Genomic DNA, 19,635 nt, shown 5'->3' with positions numbered 1-19,635 from the left:
CAAGGAGGGTAAGCCACAAACATTCATTGCCAAAGAAGCTGGCTGTTCACAGAGTGCTGTATCCAAGCATGTTAACAGAAAGTTGAGTGGAAGGAAAAAGTGTGGAAGAAAAAGATGCACAACCAACCGAGAGAACCGCAGCCTTATGAGAATTGTCAAGCAAAATCGATTCAAGAATTTGGGTGAACTTCACAAGGAATGGACTGAGGCTGGGGTCAAGGCATCAAGAGCCACCACACACAGACATGTCAAGAAATTTGGCTACAGTTGTCGTATTCCTCTTGTTAGGCCACTCCTGAACCACAGACAACGTCAGAGGCGTCTTACCTGGGCTAAGGAGAAGAAGAACTGGACTGTTGCCCAGTGGTCCAAAGTCCTCTTTTCAGATGAGAGCAAGTTTTGTATTTCATTTGGAAACCAAGGTCCTAGAGTCTGGAGGAAGGGTGGAGAAGCTCATAGTCCAAGTTGCTTGAAGTACAGTGTTAAGTTTCCACAGTCTGTGATGATTTGGGGTGCAATGTCATCTGCTGGTGTTGGTCCATTGTGTTTTTTGAAAACCAAAGTCACTGCACCCGTTTACCAAGAAATTTTGGAGCACTTCATGCTTCCTTCTGCTGAAAGATGCTGATTTCATTTTCCAGCAGGATTTGGCACCTGCCCACACTGCCAAAAGCACCAAAAGTTGGTTAAATGACCATGGTGTTGGTGTGCTTGACTGGCCAGCAAACTCACCAGACCTGAACCCCATAAAGAATCTATGGGGTATTGTTAAGAGGAAAATGAGAAACAAGAGACCAAAAAATGCAGATGAGCTGAAGGCCACTGTCAAAGACACCTGGGCTTCCATACCACCTCAGCAGTGCCACAAACTGATCACCTCCATGCCACGCCGAATTGAGGCAGTAATTAAAGCAAAAGGAGCCCCTACCAAGTATTGAGTACATATACAGTAAATGAACATACTTTCCAGAAGGCCAACAATTCACTAAAAATGTTTTTTTTTATCGGTCTTATGATGTATTCTAATTTTTTGAGATAGTGAATTGGTGGGTTTTTGTTAAATGTGAGCCAAAATCATCACAATTAAAAGAACCAAAGACTTAAACTACTTCAGTCTGTGTGCATTGAATTTATTTAATACACGAGTTTCACAATTTGAGTTGAATTACTGAAATAAATGAACTTTTCCACGACATTCTAATTTATTGAGATGCACCTGTATATATATATATACTGCCATTGAAAATAATTGACAGTTCCTGAAATTCTGTGTGGGATTCTGAGTATTCTCTTTGTATTTATTCCAAAATCTGCGTGAATACATGAAATCAGCTTTTGCGCATCCCTCTCCCTCTCTCGTGCAGCAGCGCCTGTTGAATTTGGTGTGAGCGCGCGAAGTGGATGCATTTTTTTCATCATGTGAATGTCATTGTACTGCGCCTGTGTTAAGAGAGCGATGCGATAAAACTATTGCACCTATTTATAAACAACAAAGCTGTCAAAGTTGCAAGCGCATAACGTTGGAGCGATTCAGGTTTGCAGCCTTTCATATCGTGGTGCTCCGTCATATGTCATACTACAACACATTTGACAAGAACTGCAGAAATAGCAAACATTTTTTGTGTAATGGTACTTGCTGCAAGATGAAGAGAAACATTTAAACACCTGTTACATCTCTCATCTCCATCTCTCTGGAGCTTTTTCTGACCTATACAGGTGTTCTCTGCCATGCAACTTCAGCTTATTCTTTTCAACATACTATGACTTTGAATATACTGTACAATAATTCTAATCTTGCATACTATTTAGGATGGGACTATTTGAGATACAGTGAATGAAAATGGTCTGAACAGGCAAGTCAATAAACAGTATGCAACTGATTATACTGTACACATCATAAACTCAACTGTCTTCACTTTTTATTCTTCATTCAACTTGGAAGTCTATTTGTGGTTTAGGAATATTTCATACATCTGTTACACACAGTTAATATGTGTTAAATGATATAAAACCAGTGATGTTAAAAATATAAGATCATTTTTGTCTACCATCATATCCAGCTCCATTGCTCTGCCAGTCTGGGGCGCTCAGGTGACCACGACGTGACGTTTTCACTATGATGTGCTGAACATCCCTCCAGTTTAGAGATGGACTGAGGACAAATGACAAATGTCAAAGAAATACGTTGAAGACAATTATTTGTCAAATTGTGGCATTTTAAAAAAAAAACTATTATTTGTGTTGATGTGTCAGATTTTGAGATTTTTATTTTGAGATGCCAAATGCTTACAGTCAACCCTGACCATTATGTTACAAACAAAAAAGACATTGAGTAAGCATTTTGTGTGTGTGTGTGTGTGTGTGTGTGTGTGTGTGTGTGTGTGTGTGTGTGTGCACGGGTTTGGGTGGTTTACGAGGACATTTTTTTTAGGTTACAAACTGTTCATTACAAGGGTATTATGGTATAAATGTGGTTTATGAGGACATTTCTAGTGTCCCTATAATTCAAATCACTTAAAAAAAAACTTACTAAACTATGTTTTTTTGGAAAATGTAAAAATGCAGAACGTTTTTTGTGAGGGTTAGGTTTAAGGGAAGGGTTAGGGGTAGGGGATATAATCGTTAGTTCATACAGTATAAAAATCATTATATCTATGGAGAGTCCTCATAATGACAGCCACACCAACATGTGTGTGTGTGTGTTTGTGTTCTGCAAAGTGGCATATTTCTTATTTATTTTTATTGTTTAAATGCTGTGTGTTATTGTATCACCCATTTATTTTTATATGGCGGGTCAAATTTGACCCGAACAGCAATTAAGTCTTAAGTATAATTTTACCTGCAGCTCCAGAGTGGTGTTGTCTTGTCGTTACCAACAAGACTACACCACTACAAATATCCCCAAACACCAAAAATGGGATTTGAACAAATTACAGTATTTGAGCCTTAAAATTTGTTTTTACTTGGTATTCTTGTTTCTGGCTGAAATCTGAAACAACAAAAGTGGCCAAAAATTATCTCAGAGTTTTGAAATTAGGATAGATAAAGAACTGAGCACTAATAGAGAGAGTTAACACTTTCTATTTGCATTCAGTTGAGCCATGATAAACGTTTTACACTTGCCAGGTAATGCTGGCAGACCTCCAGACAACCACCCTTGATGTGACTATAAAGTGTTTGCCAGATCTAACGGATAGATGACCACATCTAGCTCTTAACACACAGTGAGCAAATAAAACAGAAGTGACCACTTACTTTGCCTCCAGTACAAGGGCAATAATTCCTGCAGCCATGGGTGCTGATGCTGAGGTGCCCGAGTGCTCATCAGTGCAACGCTGCCTCAAATCTGTCGTCACCTGTAAACACACATATGTAGGTGATTCTTCAGTTTTGGGAACTTTTCTGTCCTCTTGGTTGATTATTATTATTATTTTTTAATACTATATAATAGTTTTAAAGGAGAAATTTTAATAGCTTGAAGCTAGCTTAAAGCCCCTACCAAGTCTTTTTAACTTTCCTTCTAATAAATGTGTAAAAAGTGTTAAAATAAAGACATTTCTACGTCCCCCATTTTCCTAAGAACTTTAAAAAAAAAAAGATATTTTTTTTTTTTTTTTTTTTATAACAAAGAATTGCTGTCCCCAATAATGCTGTCATTATCATCACGCTAAGCATTTTAAAAAAACAATTGAGTTTTCCCCAACAAGTTTCTTTTTTGGTTGATGGAAATGAGATCTCTGCCAGAGCAGCAATTCATTTTTCGATTTTTGCTTTATGATCTGAGAGATAGGGTTATTAGGTGTCATTACCAAATTGGTTATTATTTGAGAATTTTAATTTCAGAAGTGATTCATTTTTATTTAATTAATAACATTAAAGTTAAATGACTGAGCGCTATCTTGTTCTGTTAGCAAGTCCAAGACTTATCTACATTTTCCACTAAAACTAAAGAAATGTCATTACCATCACACATGCTGCCAAAATGCATTTATAGATCAAGACCATGACAAGATGTTAATTCCAGGACATGTGATAAATGTTTTACCACAGAAAAAACACAAAATGAAGATTCCAACAAATCAAAAAATGCCCATAATTGAAGAATCACTCACGATGCCCAGGCTATGGCTGTCTCCACTGCTGTAGGTGGTGGCGAGTGTGGATGTGCACTCTTCCAAGTACCACGGCTTTCGACCACTCTGAGTGGTACTGCCCACAGAAATGGTGTAAATGCTGTTGGTGTAACCATCACATGAGCAGTGGTCTTGACTTTGTCCCCCATTACCAGAAGCCCACACAAAGATCGAGCCACGACCCTTTCTGCCCTGAGTAGCAAAGAGCAACACTTCCTGTATGGATTGTTCTTAGTTGTTTGGAATTTTACTTGAACCTCTGTGTGAGTATAGCAGCAAGCAATTACAGCAATATTGAATGGACATGCACCATAGGAATAGAATAAGCAGGTGGAATGACAATTAGTATGAAAGAAGATGCCCTGAAAATGAGTTTGATTAATGGTCAGAGAAGTTGTCTCTAAGAAAGCACAGCAGACTGTCCACTTTTCAGTGGCCTTGGTTCTGGAAGTATTTTTCATTTTATCAATAGGTATTTTAAAAAACTCTCAAAGAGCTCCAAGCCTTGAACCAAACCAACCAGCACAGAGATGACATTATAAAACATGACAAACTTCAATTTGAAGCAAAAAGTTAAAATTCATTTACACTTTGGAGAAAATGAATAGGATTTAACCCCCTGGAGGAAGACTTCTTGACCCATAGAAACAATTAGTAGCAAGTAATATTTGCTACCCAGTGTCAGAGATGGGGGGTGGGGGTGGGGGTTGGCTGGGGGTCTTACCCAATGGTGTTGCACACAGACAAACACAGACACACACTAACTTTGCGGATGCCATTCTCCAGAGCAAGTCGGGCAAGAGGTCCAGGGCCATCTACTGTCCTGCCATCATCATCTGGCCCCCAGCTGGAGCTATAGATGTCAATGTACTGCTGTCTCAGACTCAGCGATTGAGCTTCCACCATATCAGTCATATCACCATCCAACATACGCACACCTACATGTGCAGGGAAAAGGGATTAGGTCCAAAAATTTCAGTAGACATAAAAACTCCAGAAAACATTAGTTGTGGAAAATTAGATGTGATCTATAATTATTATTTTTTTTATAACTGGACGCCACTACTGAATAAAAATGCAACGTGTAGCAACAATATAGCACATCACTGTTTGAAATTATTATTGTTGAATACAGCATACTGTTTCACACACTATTTTTCTGTGTAGTATGCAGTTAACAGCACTAGTATACCATAGATCTCCACTGTGTCCAGATGCACATACAAAAACATAAAAACTTCTGATAACCTACCACCAATTTTAGCATTGAATGCAATTCCGACTATGCAGAGGGAATTGTTTGCGGAGGCAGCCACCACACCAGCACATCTCGTCCCATGTCTTTAGAGAAAACAGAAAGAAAGGAAAATCCTTCTTTTTGTTCTTATTATCAGATTATTGTGGGTTTAAATGTATACAGATGTGAAAGTATGAGACTGTAGTGGGTCAATGGAAATGGACTGACTTATTTTCATTGGTGGCATCGTAACGCGGTGTGGGATCAGGGTCATTGCCATTAACATCATAGCTGGCTCGTGCATCCTTATGTAGATAGAATGACACATTAATAACATCTGTTAGCATACCGACAACATGAACAGGGCTGCACAGTATGTATGTCTCACAATATTAACGTACAATATTAAATTATCAAATTTATTGATAGACTTGATAGCCAGGGTGATTTATAAGACAATATTTAGCCATTTTGAGATTATTGCATTGGCCAATAACAGACGTGTCAGTTCTCTCTGATGTCAGTTTCAAAATGTATCATCAGGCATGTGAATGGATAATGCACATTTTCTGTTTTCAGCTTATTTATTTATCAATTTTGAAAATATTTTTGAAATATTTGAAATATTTTCAATTTGTAAATATTATTCCAACAGACAGATAAATATCCTTTATACACACATGGGTGGTCACAGGCAGAAGCAAAGTAATGTCATAGAAATAGAAAAAGTCTGTCACACTGTTATATAGCTTGAAAAAAAAATGCTGAAAATTTAATTTGGTAACACTTTCTCTAAAACCCATGTTTATAATGCATTGTAAAGGCATTATACATGCATTATACTGCATTCATAATGTCTCATAATACACCTTATAACAAGCTTTAACTTCTCATATATAATTATTACAACAGTTATAATAAATTATAAGACTTTCCCTATTCATAGTTATACTTAAGCGTATAATGCATTATAACACAAGCAACATCCAACTTTAATGCAGCAGAAGCTAATAAAGTTAACTGTATAAGTGCTGTCATGCAAAAGCAGCATAGTGTCAACAGTCAAAAGGCTTTATGGCACGATCATATTATAAGTGGTCTTTGCCTACTTTAAGTAAAGTTGCAAAAGCAATATCTTCTTATAAACAGCCATGACATAAACTTGAAACATACAATACATTACAAGTCAAACTTAAACAATGGAAGTTATTTATAAAATAAGTCTCCAAATAATATTCACAAACATTAAAGTTTATTGAATAGAGTCCAGTATAGAATCAGTTTGATTTTTTTCTTTAAACACACCCAAGAAGTTTGTCTACATGTGTGATCAACATACAAACTGATTTTCTTTCTTGAGAGAGTTTATATATTTCAACCTTGTAGCTTTACAAGTGTTTTTCGTAATATCTCAAAATTTACATTGAATGGGTGTTATTTTGTATTTTAAAAATCTTTTTGATATTTGCTTTTTATAGTGACATTACTTTTGTCACTTTACTGAAAGCATACCTATTATATATACAGTATTACAAATATATATATATATAAAATACATTATACCTTCTGCAGGTAAGTATATATATATATATATATATATATATATATAAAATAAAATTTAAATAAAAAGGAATTTGGTCTGGGTCTCAGTGGGTCTAGTATTGGCCTGGGTCTTTGGTGGTCAAACATTTGTCTGAGTCTTAGAGGGTCTGGTGTTTGTTTGGGTTCTAGGGGGACATGAATTGTCTGAGTCTTAGTGCGTCTGGAAAATGAAGGTCTCTGATCAAAACGCTGATCTTATAAAGTCACTATGACAGGTTGCAGGACTTTTATTTTGTATTTGTAAATATTATGTACAATAATGTTTTTGTTTTTGTTTTTGTTTTTTCAGTTTTGTATACGTCTTATTTGCTATCGTTAGATTGCTTTATGTGGTATTTATGTACAGTACTTTATATCGGCTATCTACTGTCTAAATACTGGCATCAGCTAAAGAAATACTTCGGTCAACAACTAATTGAAACTCACTGCAGTAATCTTAAACTGATGTTTATTTTTCAATTTCATTAAATTATTTATTCTCTTTATGTCAAAGCACTCACGTAGTTCTGCTTGAGGTCTGGATGCTGTCTTTCTATTCCATCATCCAGAATGGAGACCACAACTCCTTTCCCTGTGTACCCTCTGCTCCAGGCTCCCTTTATGTTCATGTCTGTCAAGCAGTTGTGATCACAGTGCTAAAGAACAAATGATACATACAATACATCTTTTTTCAAAATATGTGACAAATATCAATTTTTATGAGCATTAGAATATTTCATTAAGAAATTGTATTCTTTTGGAATGGATGCATCTGAAAAGCTTAAAGGGAGTTTAATTTCTATAAGTCCAAAAGTGCCTAAAGTTTAAGAAACAACCAATTGCTTTTGTTCTTCAGTTTTGGTCAGTTTATTAATGTCTTATTTGAATGGAAAGGCCCTTAAAATAGCTGGTTGTGACGTGTAGCATACTAACAATGTACCACATGCTGTCCCACTTGGGGTCATTGAAGCTGGTGGTGTGGGTTTGGCCCATTGTGTCTGTCCTTTTCACTCTCTTCTGCACCATCTGTTGTTGGATCCACTCCACCTTTAACATTAGAACATATTTATGACGTTCTACTGTATACATAACATGCTTCACAAACCACAGTAAAGTAAATGAATAATTGAGCAAGCGTCATTATTTTTTATCATTTAGTTTTAAGCAAGTTTAAGCATGCAGCCATGTGGTTTGGTGTTCCGCTGCTTTAATCTGTTTTGGTAAGTGTGTGTGGTGTTAATGAGGTGGTGTAGTTTAACATATTAACTATTCAGTGGCATCACAGTGCCTTGAGTATGATCCTTGTACCTTGGTCTCTGTGGCAATGAGACTGTGGTTTCCTCTGCTTTTAACAGTGGATCGTTTGATAGTTCTGCTGTGCAGGAACTGGTAATGGTCCTCCAGCCCACCTATCTGCAAATAGAGAAGAGGATTGTCTTGTATTTTATAGACATGCCACAACTCAGCCACTGCTCAACCATGACTGACAGAGATATAAATTATGCATCTATCCCTGATGCATGCCTTTGAAACAGCAAAAGGGTTATCGTACACTGCCGATAGACTTACCATTAGAGGCAACCTGAGATACTAGTGCACAACTCAGCTGAGTTTAAATTTTGGCTATGGATTACTCTTTGACACCCTGTGGCATGACATTATGATGTTGGCCAAAGACAAACCAGATTTAAACAGAACTAAATAGTGCCCACAGCAGAGTTGGTGTCTTGATCTAATGATCTTGCTCTTACTAGTTCTTGGACAAACAGGTCTTGGTCTGGGTCTTTGAGTGGTCAAATATTTGTCAGGGTCTTAGGGGGTCTGGTGTTGGCCTGTGACTTGGGGAGTCTACTATTGGTCTGGGTCTGGAATTGGTCTGGGTCTTGATGAGTCTGGTAATGGTCTGGGTCCTAGGAGCTCTAGTGTTGTCTAAATCTAAGTTGGTCTGGTATTGGTCTGGGTTATAGGGGGTCTGGTATTTGTCTGGGTCTTAGGGGGACTAATATTGTTCTGGGTCTTGGTGGGTCTGGAATTGGTCTGGGTCTTGATGAGTCTGGTAATGGTCTGGGTCCTAGGAGCTCTAGTGTTGTCTAAATCTAAGTGGGTCTGGTATTTATCTGGGTCTTGAGGGATCTAATATTGGTCTGGGTCTTAGTGGTTCTGGTATTGGTCTGTGTCTTAGTGGGTCTGGTATTGTCTGGGTCTTGGGGAGTCTAGCATTGTTCTGGATCTTGGGGGGTTTAATATTTGTCTGGGTCCTAGTGGGTCTGGTATTGGTCTGGGTCTTAGGGGGTCTGGTACAGTATTGTTCTGATTCTTAGTGGTACTGGTATTAGTATTAGTCTGGGTCTTGGAGGTATAATTGATCTGGGCCTTGAATCCAACTTTGGTCTGCAGTGGATGATAGTTAACATTTTATTTGAATATATGTGAACACATGTCAGCATCTTACGTTGTACCACAGAAAACTTTTACATTCACATTTAGGCCTTTCTTTTGATGCATTGAACCCAGAATATTTATTTAAAACAAATGACATTAAAAAAATCTCCATTAATCTCTCATCTCATTGAACTGTCTCTGAGTTACTCACTAAATAGGTAATATTCAGCAGTTGTTATATTTATTTGTGTACTAAGTTTATTCATGACTTTTTTCTCTTTTAGTGTACACAGGAAGTGTGGCAGTTGGTTAACTAACTGAAGTATGGCATAAGATCCCCATCAGGGTTAGGAGCTCGACTTGCATGGTTAAACACATTTATTATACAAGAGCCAGTGACCCAGAGACATGGATTTTGTAAGAATGATAGGCTAGTTTGGGGAAAAAAATAAAAAATTCAAAATCAGAATTTACGAAGGAGTAGTGAAGAACACAAAATAAACAAATTAACAATATCACAGCAAATCAGAAACATGTATGGTGAATATTGACCAATATATGCACCAGTTTCATGTGTGACAAAAGCACAAAACAGTCTCAAAACCTAGTGAGCAGCCTACCTAAACAACATTTTTAAGATGAGCTGACTCAGATTATGCCTATGATAAAAAATACTGTCTAGGTAGGCAGCTCACTATGTTTTGAGGTACACCACAAAACAATTACCCAAAAGTGAACCGTGGTTGTACCCTTTTGTAGTACCTTGTAGTAAATATCATTTTATATGAATATGGTAATAATAAATAATATTAATAATAATAACTTTTGTGATTAAAAGCTATCAGTTAAAATTCTGAGATCTTATATTCAACACGCTTACATTCATGATGCCTTTTTAGCCTTATAACAATCATTTCAAACTGGATGTACAAACTTAAAATGAATGCAATAACATCTAACATCATTAATGAACAATTTATCTCTGTAAAAAGTGAACATTTCACATGAAAGAGCCACATTTAAAAGCTATATTTTTTCATTTTGACCTTTAAAATTTCATCGATGTAACTCAATGTTTAATTCCATCATATTAAATAGTTTCTTTGATTTTAAATGCTTGATGGCAAAATATGTTTTACAGTATACATACCTGGCCCATATTCACAAATCCATATTTTTCTGCAACAAGATCTGCAACATCAGCACCTAAAGTTATTTTAACCGCCCAACGGTTTGTGTATAATCTCATCTGGACACTTTGGAGTCCGATCCCAAGAAAAAGTAAATATGGAAAAAGAGCTGCTGGTCTCATCTTCAGATGGTTAAGATCTTCACTTCATGCAGAACTATTAGACTTCTCATTGAACAGTTCTTACTGAAAAGTGATTTGCCATTTTTAACACTAGACTAGACTTTCATAAATAACAGTAAAATAGTTCCTAAAGGATCTACATTAGTTTGACTGTGTGAGCTCCACTCCACTGTGATGGCTTCTCTGCTGGTGTCTCATCATCTCCAATTACAGTGCTATCAGTTTCTACAGGTGCACTGTGTGCTCTTACAGCAAAGAGGAAATACTGGAAACACTGTACAATAGCTCTTCCTGCCATTAATAACAATATTAACAAAATTATCTTAAACAATATTAAGACAATGCTTGACAGATGGTAATGTACACTGTAAAATGTTTAGTCACAATAAGCATCACATTGGATTATTTTATTAAATAGTATGTTATTTTATTTTTACTTATTTTCTCTTCTCCATAATTAAATTAACTTATTAATTTTTCTGTCCTAAATTCATTAATTCCTTCATTTTATTCAATTTCATATTATTATCTGAAATGATTTCGAACTTGACTCTTATTTATTCATTTATTTAATATGTAATACATGCTGAATTACCTTAGTCTGTGTATGAAATATGTTATAGATCTACTACCATTCAAAAGTTAGGACACACTTGACTGAATGTACGCTCTTCCTGATCTTTTAAACCATAAATCTAATGCAAAAATGTTTTTCTAAGAAAATCTACTTTTAGATAAATTTCTATTAAATATATATATATATATATATATATATATATATATATATATATATATATATATATATATATATTATAATAATAATAATACATCTTTTTTATAAAATTATATTTTTTATAATTATTATTATAATAAAATATATTGAAGTTTCATGCGGTAATCTACTAGTTTCAACCTGACTTCATTGAGCTACACCAACATGAGGTCAAAGTCAGGTCAGGTACAAAATGCTCCTAATGGAAACAGCTTCATGTTTTTACTTTTTACACAAAATATTAAAATAGTTCGAAAAGTTATGCGGCTATGATCACGCATCAAATATTTCATAAATATTTATATTTGACTGAAAGCATTATATATTGACTTTATTATGGCTTGTTATGTATAATGTTTATTATTGATTAATTATGAATTTTACTATAAAGCATTTCCAAAAAAAACAAGCATTCCGGTGTCCAACTGAATTTATTCGTCAAGGAACACAATACACAATGAGTTCCACAATGACTGATATTTTTCACCTATATTCCAATGAAACACTTCTAAAAAACCACACCATAGGGATATTAAGTTGTGTTTACATAGTAATGAATACAATGTGTGAATTGATGAATTGCCATGCATTTTTAGGTGATGTATTTGAGTAAGAGATGTTTATTGAGTGCCACAGAGAGCCAGCAGAATCTTCTCATAGTCTCCACTAGTTTCCTTCTGTAATACCAAACACACAAATACACTTTTTATTTAGATATGCTGATTTTAAAAATGAGAGATCTGAGAATCCTTAGTTTAATACAAAAGCTTTTCAGACCACACATTCTGAATTATGGAGACTCACCAGAATGTCTTCTTGAAGGGTTTTGCCGTATATCCTCTTGTACTCTTGAATAATTTTCAGCAGGTCGATTTCTGAACGGCTCACAATGATTCTAGTCAGTGTGTCAGTGTTGGTTCCTAATCCCTAGAAAGCAAGTCCACATTACAGTAAACTTCATGTGAAAAATTCTGAAATAAATAATTGAAAATATAGCGACAAACGACAAACATCGGGTTCCAAGCACATGTGGAAAAAAATGACAGAAATTGTCAAATTTAAGAACAGATTATGCTGTTGCTCGAGATATAGTTGTTTTGGTGGTAACTTTCAACACACAGTTGAGCAACTTTTACATCTTTTTCAGATGTAATGCCCCTGGCATCAGAAATGTAAAGTTTTTGACACCTAGACACTTTTATGGCAGATAAAAGAGTAATCAGAAAATCAGATACTAATAACAAAATGGATTAACCGGATTACATTCCAGGAATTGCTTTGCAACTTTACCTTCATAGCCAGGTGGAGCTTTTCTGCAAAGTAGGCAGGTTTGTTCCAAGCAGATTTCACTACATCATGAAAGAAGCAGAACATTGTGAGGTTGTTTGTGTGTGTGTATTTGTGTGTACAAAAATGAAGATGTGAATTCGAACAACTTAATTTAGTTGCTTTTGTATCTTTGTGTGATAAGAGTCTGTGTACTAGTGCTGACTGCACCCGCCTTCAACATGCAAAGCTGGAAAAACAGGCTTTTCTAAAAGCTCCTTTCATTTAAATAGTCTTTCAAACATGTTTTTGTTGAGTGCCTTCATTCAGATGGTAATTAAAGCATTTAACATGTGTCAACTGAGTGTCTCCCACACCCACATACATACATACAGATAGAATTGAAGGCTTGAATCCTTACCTAGAGTCATCAGACAGTCCTCAAGGCTTCCATGCAGCTCACCCTCCAGGGCTTTAGCAAAATTCTGCTTGCTGTATTGGCCGTAATACTTAAAAACTGCAGAAGCATTTGAAATAACACTGTTACTGCCTCAAAGAACATGTAAATTACATTGTCTATTAGAATGGTAATACAGTATATCTAAACCAGTGGTTCTCAACTAAATGCAACTAATGCAATGTTACTAAACAATGTAACCATATAATAATTGTGCATTATGTTAGGCAAAAGCCAACACAAGGCTTGTGTGACAGAAGGTTTTTTGACATCCCCCTTATCCTTGAAAACCTCAGAAAACAACAACATGCATACATGTATATGTGTGTGTGTCTGTGTCACAGTGCGTGTGTGTTTGTGTGTGTGAATTTTTTAGAGGTTTTCAAGGATGAACCTCTGAGAAATCCACACCCTGATCTCATGAACATTACGTGACCATGGCAACATGTATGCAATACGAAATTATGTGCCTTATTACATGTTTTGCTGCAGTTTCCCAGTGAAACGTCCAGCGGGGGGCGCCAAAAGTGAGTGAAATGGTGTTGTAATCAGACAAGGTCTTTAAGGTGAATATTAGATAGAGGTTTTAATGAGTAAAACGTACCTCCCTAACCTAAAACTTTAGCCTAAACCTAACCAATAGTGTCCTAAAAGCAAATGAGAGTTACACAACACAGACATCCTTCCCTAACACCTAAACCTAACTGACAGTGTCCTAAAACAAAATGAGAAATGAAAAGCACATTTTCTGAAGCAAACACTTCCTTTTTGTCGCTTCTATGACACTTTCGTCTCACGTGTCATCTTGTGTGTTTGGCTAAGCTCGAATAGCAGACTTCAGAGTTTAGAGTTCTGAGCTACTGCGCAAGCTAATCATGTTGGAATATGTGTGTAAATGTCAGTGGGTCTGTGATACAACTGTTAAAATGTATTGTTTTTTTTAAATGATGCGTTATAGTAAAAGTGTTTCGATATTAAAACATAGCACTTTGTGAGTAATAGTGCGAATAATAAGTGTTTATAAAGTCATAATCAGCTGTTGTAGTTGTTATTTGCGTAAAAGTGAATAAAACACACTGTTGTTTTAACACCTCTAGTGTTCATTACACCACAAAACTGCAATGAAAATGGGGCACATAAAGTCAGTTTGCAAAAATGTATTAATAGTAATGTTTATTCTATGAGACTAGGTTGGAAAATCAACTCTACTTACTTTTGCACAACTGAGCATCGCTCCTGGATGTGAGGACGTCAATCAGGACAGAGCACACAGTGCCAACACGATGCTCTCCTGCCTCAAACAGAGCCTGAGACAACAACATACCATAGTCAAAGCAAGTTTATATTTAATGTTTCAACTCTAATGTACACTTTACTGCCCCTATTTCACATTATGAGGCAAATTCACTCAACAGTGGTGCCAATTTAGCACGCTGTTTTTCAGCACATAAAACTTGCATTCTTTTCACTAACGACCCACAATCCAGTTTAACCAGAGACTATATGTGCTAGAACAATGCTGTACCATGCATATTTATTTAAATTCACCATCATTAATAGTCACTGTCATACTTTTTAGCACAAACACACCTCCTTTCTATGCACATTAAGCTCATTATAGATTGTGCCATATTTACAAAAGTCAGAGATATGTGCCTTCTGCAGTTAACGTTGTGGTACTACTGCTTTATTAAATTTAAGTTTCCTAAGCACAATCATAATTTGAAGCTCAATTACACTTCCTTGCACTCTGCGCATGCATCAAGCATGAAGAAGTGCAAGTGTGAGCTTTAAATCATGATCGTTTATAGTGAAAAAGAAGTACAATTTTGGTATGTTCTCACCCAAACTAGATCATATCGCTTCAGAAGACATGGGTTCAAACATTAGAGTCGCATGAATTACCTTCATACTGCCTTTATGTCTTTTTTGGAGCTTGAAAGTTTGGACCCCATTGACTTGCATTGTATGGATATATTCACATCATATCTCCAATCAAATATCTTTGTGTTCCACAGAGGAAAGACTGTCATAGTTTGACCAGTTTGCAGGTGAGTAAATTATGAGAATGTTTGGGTGAAATATTCCTTTACCATTTAGTAAGTCTTGATAAAAGTTCTATGATCACAGTAGGTCATTATGAGATGCTTGGTTTCAGTTTGTAGAGTTGGATGTAAAGAGACAAGTTACTGAATGGAAGTTTTGTGCTGTTTTGATCAACTGCCACAGGTGAATTAAAGAATCATTACCTTTGCATCACTCTTAGCCAGTTCTTCATCAATGTTTGAATCTTCACTCCTGGTAGCCTGAAGTTAAGAGACAGTGATATTGTAATATTTCACAATCTAGTCAATACACATAAATACACACTAAATTTGTAGTTTCCTAGGCTTCAAGTTACTCATAATTTAAAACTACATTCAGACTACCCTTATAGAAAAGTAGTTAGCTACACTACTGGTTACTAACACTAAGCTGCTAACTACATTGAAGAAACCTAAGGGGGAAATATCTTTTTAAATGAGTATAACTATACGATGATATGATTTTTAATCTGATTTAATCTGAGGCATATTTCTCAACAACAACAACAAAAAAAACAAAACAAAAAAAAACCATATATATATATATATATATATATATATATATATATATATAATTTTCGATTAGGGTAACAGCATTAAACTTCAAAAGATAAATTTAGAATACAGCATATTTTATATTAACCCAAGGCCTAAATTGCTTTACAGAGACTCTTATCAATGAGTTTTTTTTTTTTTTTTTTTTAATTGGTTAATTTGCATGAACCAATTCACTAGAATGAATCAGACTTTCAAATGCTGCATATGATACTTTAGGACAGCACATTTGATTGTTGCTTCAGTTCACTCTGCAGTAAAGTGTGTGCGCAATACAATATGAATAGGAACATGTTGCGTTTTGTCTGAAAAAGGGACTTGTCTGATTGGAAAAGCGATACTATTTTGAAAACAGCTGAAAAATGGTCACGCTTCTGAAATATGAAAAAGTTCATGCAAAATACTCTACATGGCACAAGCTGATAGGTTCTTTGAACTTGTTATCTGTTAGCCAATTGGCTCGCTCACACGTGATTTGTTAAGCCAATCTGCTCGCATGTGTAAGCTGATAGGTCCTTCGAGTTGCACTCTATTAGCAAATCAAGCTGAGTTGCGCCATTTGTCCAAATACATTCGGTGCATATGGCTTTTTGGAACAGCAGCAGTACAAAAGTCTTGGTGGTAGATCTGTATTGTTGAGGGTTTGTGTTTTTTGTATGTGTTTGTGCAGTTTTCCTGTTTTGTTGGGGGACTGTATGTCTAATTGTACAACAGCAGCATGTCTTGTGTTTGTCTACTTGTGCAGCAGCAACATGTCCACAGGCTTAACTCAGTATGTCTGCGTATGTGTGTGTCTGTGTTCGAGCAGTAGCAAGCCTGTATACTTGCTCTGCAGCAGCAGCAGCGTAGCTCATCTAGTCCACTGCGACCAAATCCTTTTAATATGTCATACCCACATTAACATGCTAAATCATTCCGAGCGTTGTCATGACTGTAGTTATTAGCATCACTACTTTTAGTTATTTCTCAACACTGCTACACAAAGTAATTTTTGTACCTTGCAAAGGACAACCAATGCAGTCTCAAGATGTCCTTTAGTTTCACTTTTAATATCTTCCTCCAGCAGCTCTCCATACACTGTGAAAGAAAAAGAGGTAAACAGCTTATACTCGTATCTGCAGAAAAGAAAGAAAACATGACTTTTGGGTCTTCTGGTTACCTTCTTTGAAAGTATTCTTCATTGCTGTGATCTCCTTGTTTGATCTGGTCCCCAGAATTTCACTTAAGACAGCCTCATTTGTCCCAAGATTCTGATTATCAAATGAATACAATTAAGTCATTCAAGTCTTTGTATAAAACAGCATGCACTGGATGGTTGTGTAAATACAGTGTAAGGTCATTCTCAATGTGTGTCTCCACTGATTTAATTAATTAAAAGGATACTGGACTGGATTATTTGATTTACAAATGTAACTCTTTTCAGTTACATAATGCAAAAGTAAATGTATTTCATTCCTTTTCAAATTAAATAAAATAATATATTTTTGTTTTTCATTGGAATATCAGCCAGCCATGACACAGCTTTAAATAGAATTAAAAAATAATATGCCTAAATCTAGATTTTATTAAAATTAGCATGTCATAACTTAACTGTATATATAGTTTTTTCTTAACATTTTATGCATTTTCTGAGACAATTCAGAATTTGTCTTCATCCCTGCACTTCTGTTTAAAAATCATAGATTGAATAAATAATATTTCCTGTATATGTCCTATATATATATATATATATATATATATACACACACACACACACACACACACACACACACACACACACACACACACACACACACACAGTATATAGAACAAATGGCACCATTTCCTGAGAATGAACCAATAACATATCCTTGTGATAATAGTGTGTATTATACATTTCTAGACAAGGACATTGTTGTACCTTCATGGCTCTTTTCATTTCAAAAGCATCATACTCAGGTGGTGTCATCAACAAGGCAAGGACCACCTCCTCAAAATCTGACTTCAGGGCCTTTTTCAAATCATCTGCTAGAGGCTGAATGAAGCACAAGAATATATAAACTATTAACAAATTATAAAAATAAGAGTTTTGCATTATTTCATTGTCCTAGTGACTTAAAAATTATTCTGAAATATGGAACATAGTACAATTTAAATAAATAAATAAATAAAAGAACGAGTGGCTGTGTCCAAACCTTTTGACTAGATGTGGCAAAAGGAAAAAAAAAAAAAAACTGTGGTGCGTGTTCTTACTTTTCCTGCACTCTGCTGATAAGCTGCTTTGATTTGTTGTCTCTGTGCATTGCTCCTTTTTGCCATCACCTCCACAATAGTGGCTTCATCCACACCTTCACGAGAGCAAAACACAAACCATAATCACTGCCGTTTATTATATGAACAACTGTGTTTATGAACAAACCACAAAGTAATTCTACTGTACCTTGATATGAACCTGGTTTGTAAAAGGGCAATTTTGCACAGTGTACAAGAAGCCGATAATTAAGAGCAATACAACTATAAGCCTAATGATACAAGTCACAAAAAGGCTGCATGTTGGATGATACGTACTTAATGCATATATGGCACATTTCCTGTATTCTAGTATTTTATTGTATCAAATTACTATTAAATCTTATAAAATGTACAGTAGGAGTGGTGTGTCCTCCAAATCTTTTCTCTGTTGCACAACAGCAGTTGCAACAACACACAAATGCAGCAGTGCCCCTTTCATCCGTAGATTTATTTATTTTTTATTTTTTTTGCAGTGTCAAGAACATGAGAACATTGTATGTGTTTAAACTCACATTTCCCATGATATTTCTACCGTACCTTTGGTCTCAATGGCTTTCTTCAACTTTGCAGCATCATTCTGGGCATTAAAGTTAGGATCAGCCTTGACTGTTCCAAAGTATGCTGTCTCAGCAGGACCACCTTTATAACCCTAATAAAACATATAGCAGAAGACATTCAAGTGCAATAGCCATTGAATGTCAGACCAAGAACTAAAGGGATGAATTTCACAAATCCTATCACAAACCTGTCCAGGTCATATTTCATCCCACGATACTAGTCTAAAATAATAACTGAAATAATAATAATAATAATAATAATAATAATAATAATAATAATATAAAACATAAATAAATACTATTAAGGACTATGAAGATTTGTTTGTTTGTATTTTGTATCATGACATTATTTTCATTAAAAGTATATACAGTATATAAATACCCATAGTAAAATACCTGGACACATTATGGTAATGACAGTTTTGAGGGCAATGTTCTTAACTGTCATGAAAATAATGTTACAAACAAAAAAACAAAAAAGATTCTTAATGTCTCAAAAAAAGTATTTATTTTCTTTTTACAAAATATAATTAATTCAGATTTTGAGATTAAATATGGTCAAGTTGTGTTGACGGATTTCATTCACCAAAAACACCAATAAATATAGAGTAATAAATTCTTTGCTTACCCTGGTCCTGTCATCATTACTGATTTCCTCAAGAAATTTCTGGAAGAATGCCATCTTGTGCTTTGTAGCTATAAAGAGCTAAGCAAATGCACAAGGTTGATCTTAAGAGTTTATGAACAGTCATGCAATCATTGTCTAGATCCAGTATGTAAATCTAGATATGTAATACAATACCATCAATGCTGTCAATCACTGCATTTGAAATACTGCATCATTTCGGACTTAATGAATTAAGACAAGCTCCCCAAAAGGATGTGAAATGAAAAGATACTGAATCTCACCTGTTCCCCTGTGAAGTCTGTAAGAGTTGGTACGAAGTGCATATTTTTAGGAGCAGAACCGGTCCTTTTATTCCTCACCTACACCCACAGGAAAGATTTTGAATGGGTGGAGGGTTAAG

At 35.4% G+C, this 19,635-nt stretch overlaps 2 protein-coding genes across 2 annotated transcripts in view; both read right to left on the bottom strand.

Moving 5' to 3' along the window:
* The window catches only part of LOC127436987 (proprotein convertase subtilisin/kexin type 5-like), a 49,174-nt gene extending 38,529 nt beyond the window's left edge, over window positions 1-10,645 (bottom strand). The window contains exons 1-10 of the mRNA XM_051691546.1: window positions 10,484-10,645; window positions 8,260-8,364; window positions 7,885-7,998; window positions 7,473-7,607; window positions 5,599-5,675; window positions 5,386-5,474; window positions 4,899-5,071; window positions 4,113-4,325; window positions 3,256-3,356; window positions 2,049-2,152 (exon numbers count right to left, since the gene is read on the bottom strand). Coding sequence (XP_051547506.1) covers window positions 2,049-2,152; window positions 3,256-3,356; window positions 4,113-4,325; window positions 4,899-5,071; window positions 5,386-5,474; window positions 5,599-5,675; window positions 7,473-7,607; window positions 7,885-7,998; window positions 8,260-8,364; window positions 10,484-10,645 — 1,273 coding nt within the window. The remainder of the gene's footprint in view (window positions 1-2,048; window positions 2,153-3,255; window positions 3,357-4,112; window positions 4,326-4,898; window positions 5,072-5,385; window positions 5,475-5,598; window positions 5,676-7,472; window positions 7,608-7,884; window positions 7,999-8,259; window positions 8,365-10,483) is intronic.
* A 1,184-nt stretch (window positions 10,646-11,829) lies between these two features.
* Window positions 11,830-19,604, bottom strand: LOC127440091 (annexin A1-like). The gene is made up of 13 exons (XM_051696478.1): window positions 19,517-19,604; window positions 19,236-19,313; window positions 18,588-18,699; window positions 18,012-18,106; window positions 17,680-17,793; window positions 16,939-17,029; window positions 16,777-16,856; window positions 15,390-15,446; window positions 14,354-14,447; window positions 13,105-13,200; window positions 12,708-12,766; window positions 12,222-12,344; window positions 11,830-12,094 (listed from the first exon to the last, which is right to left on the bottom strand). The coding sequence occupies exons 1-13, from the start codon at window positions 19,556-19,558 to the stop codon at window positions 12,038-12,040; spliced, it is 1,098 nt and encodes a 365-aa protein (XP_051552438.1). The 5' UTR covers window positions 19,559-19,604; the 3' UTR covers window positions 11,830-12,037.
* Between the last annotated feature and the right edge of the window lie 31 nt (window positions 19,605-19,635).

The sequence above is a fragment of the Myxocyprinus asiaticus genome, chromosome 4 (genome assembly GCF_019703515.2).
Source record: "Myxocyprinus asiaticus isolate MX2 ecotype Aquarium Trade chromosome 4, UBuf_Myxa_2, whole genome shotgun sequence".
In the NCBI taxonomy this organism is placed as follows: Eukaryota; Metazoa; Chordata; class Actinopteri; order Cypriniformes; family Catostomidae; genus Myxocyprinus; species Myxocyprinus asiaticus.
The sequence above is the reverse complement of the archived record's forward strand: the minus strand, read 5'-3'. Positions and strand labels throughout refer to the sequence as shown.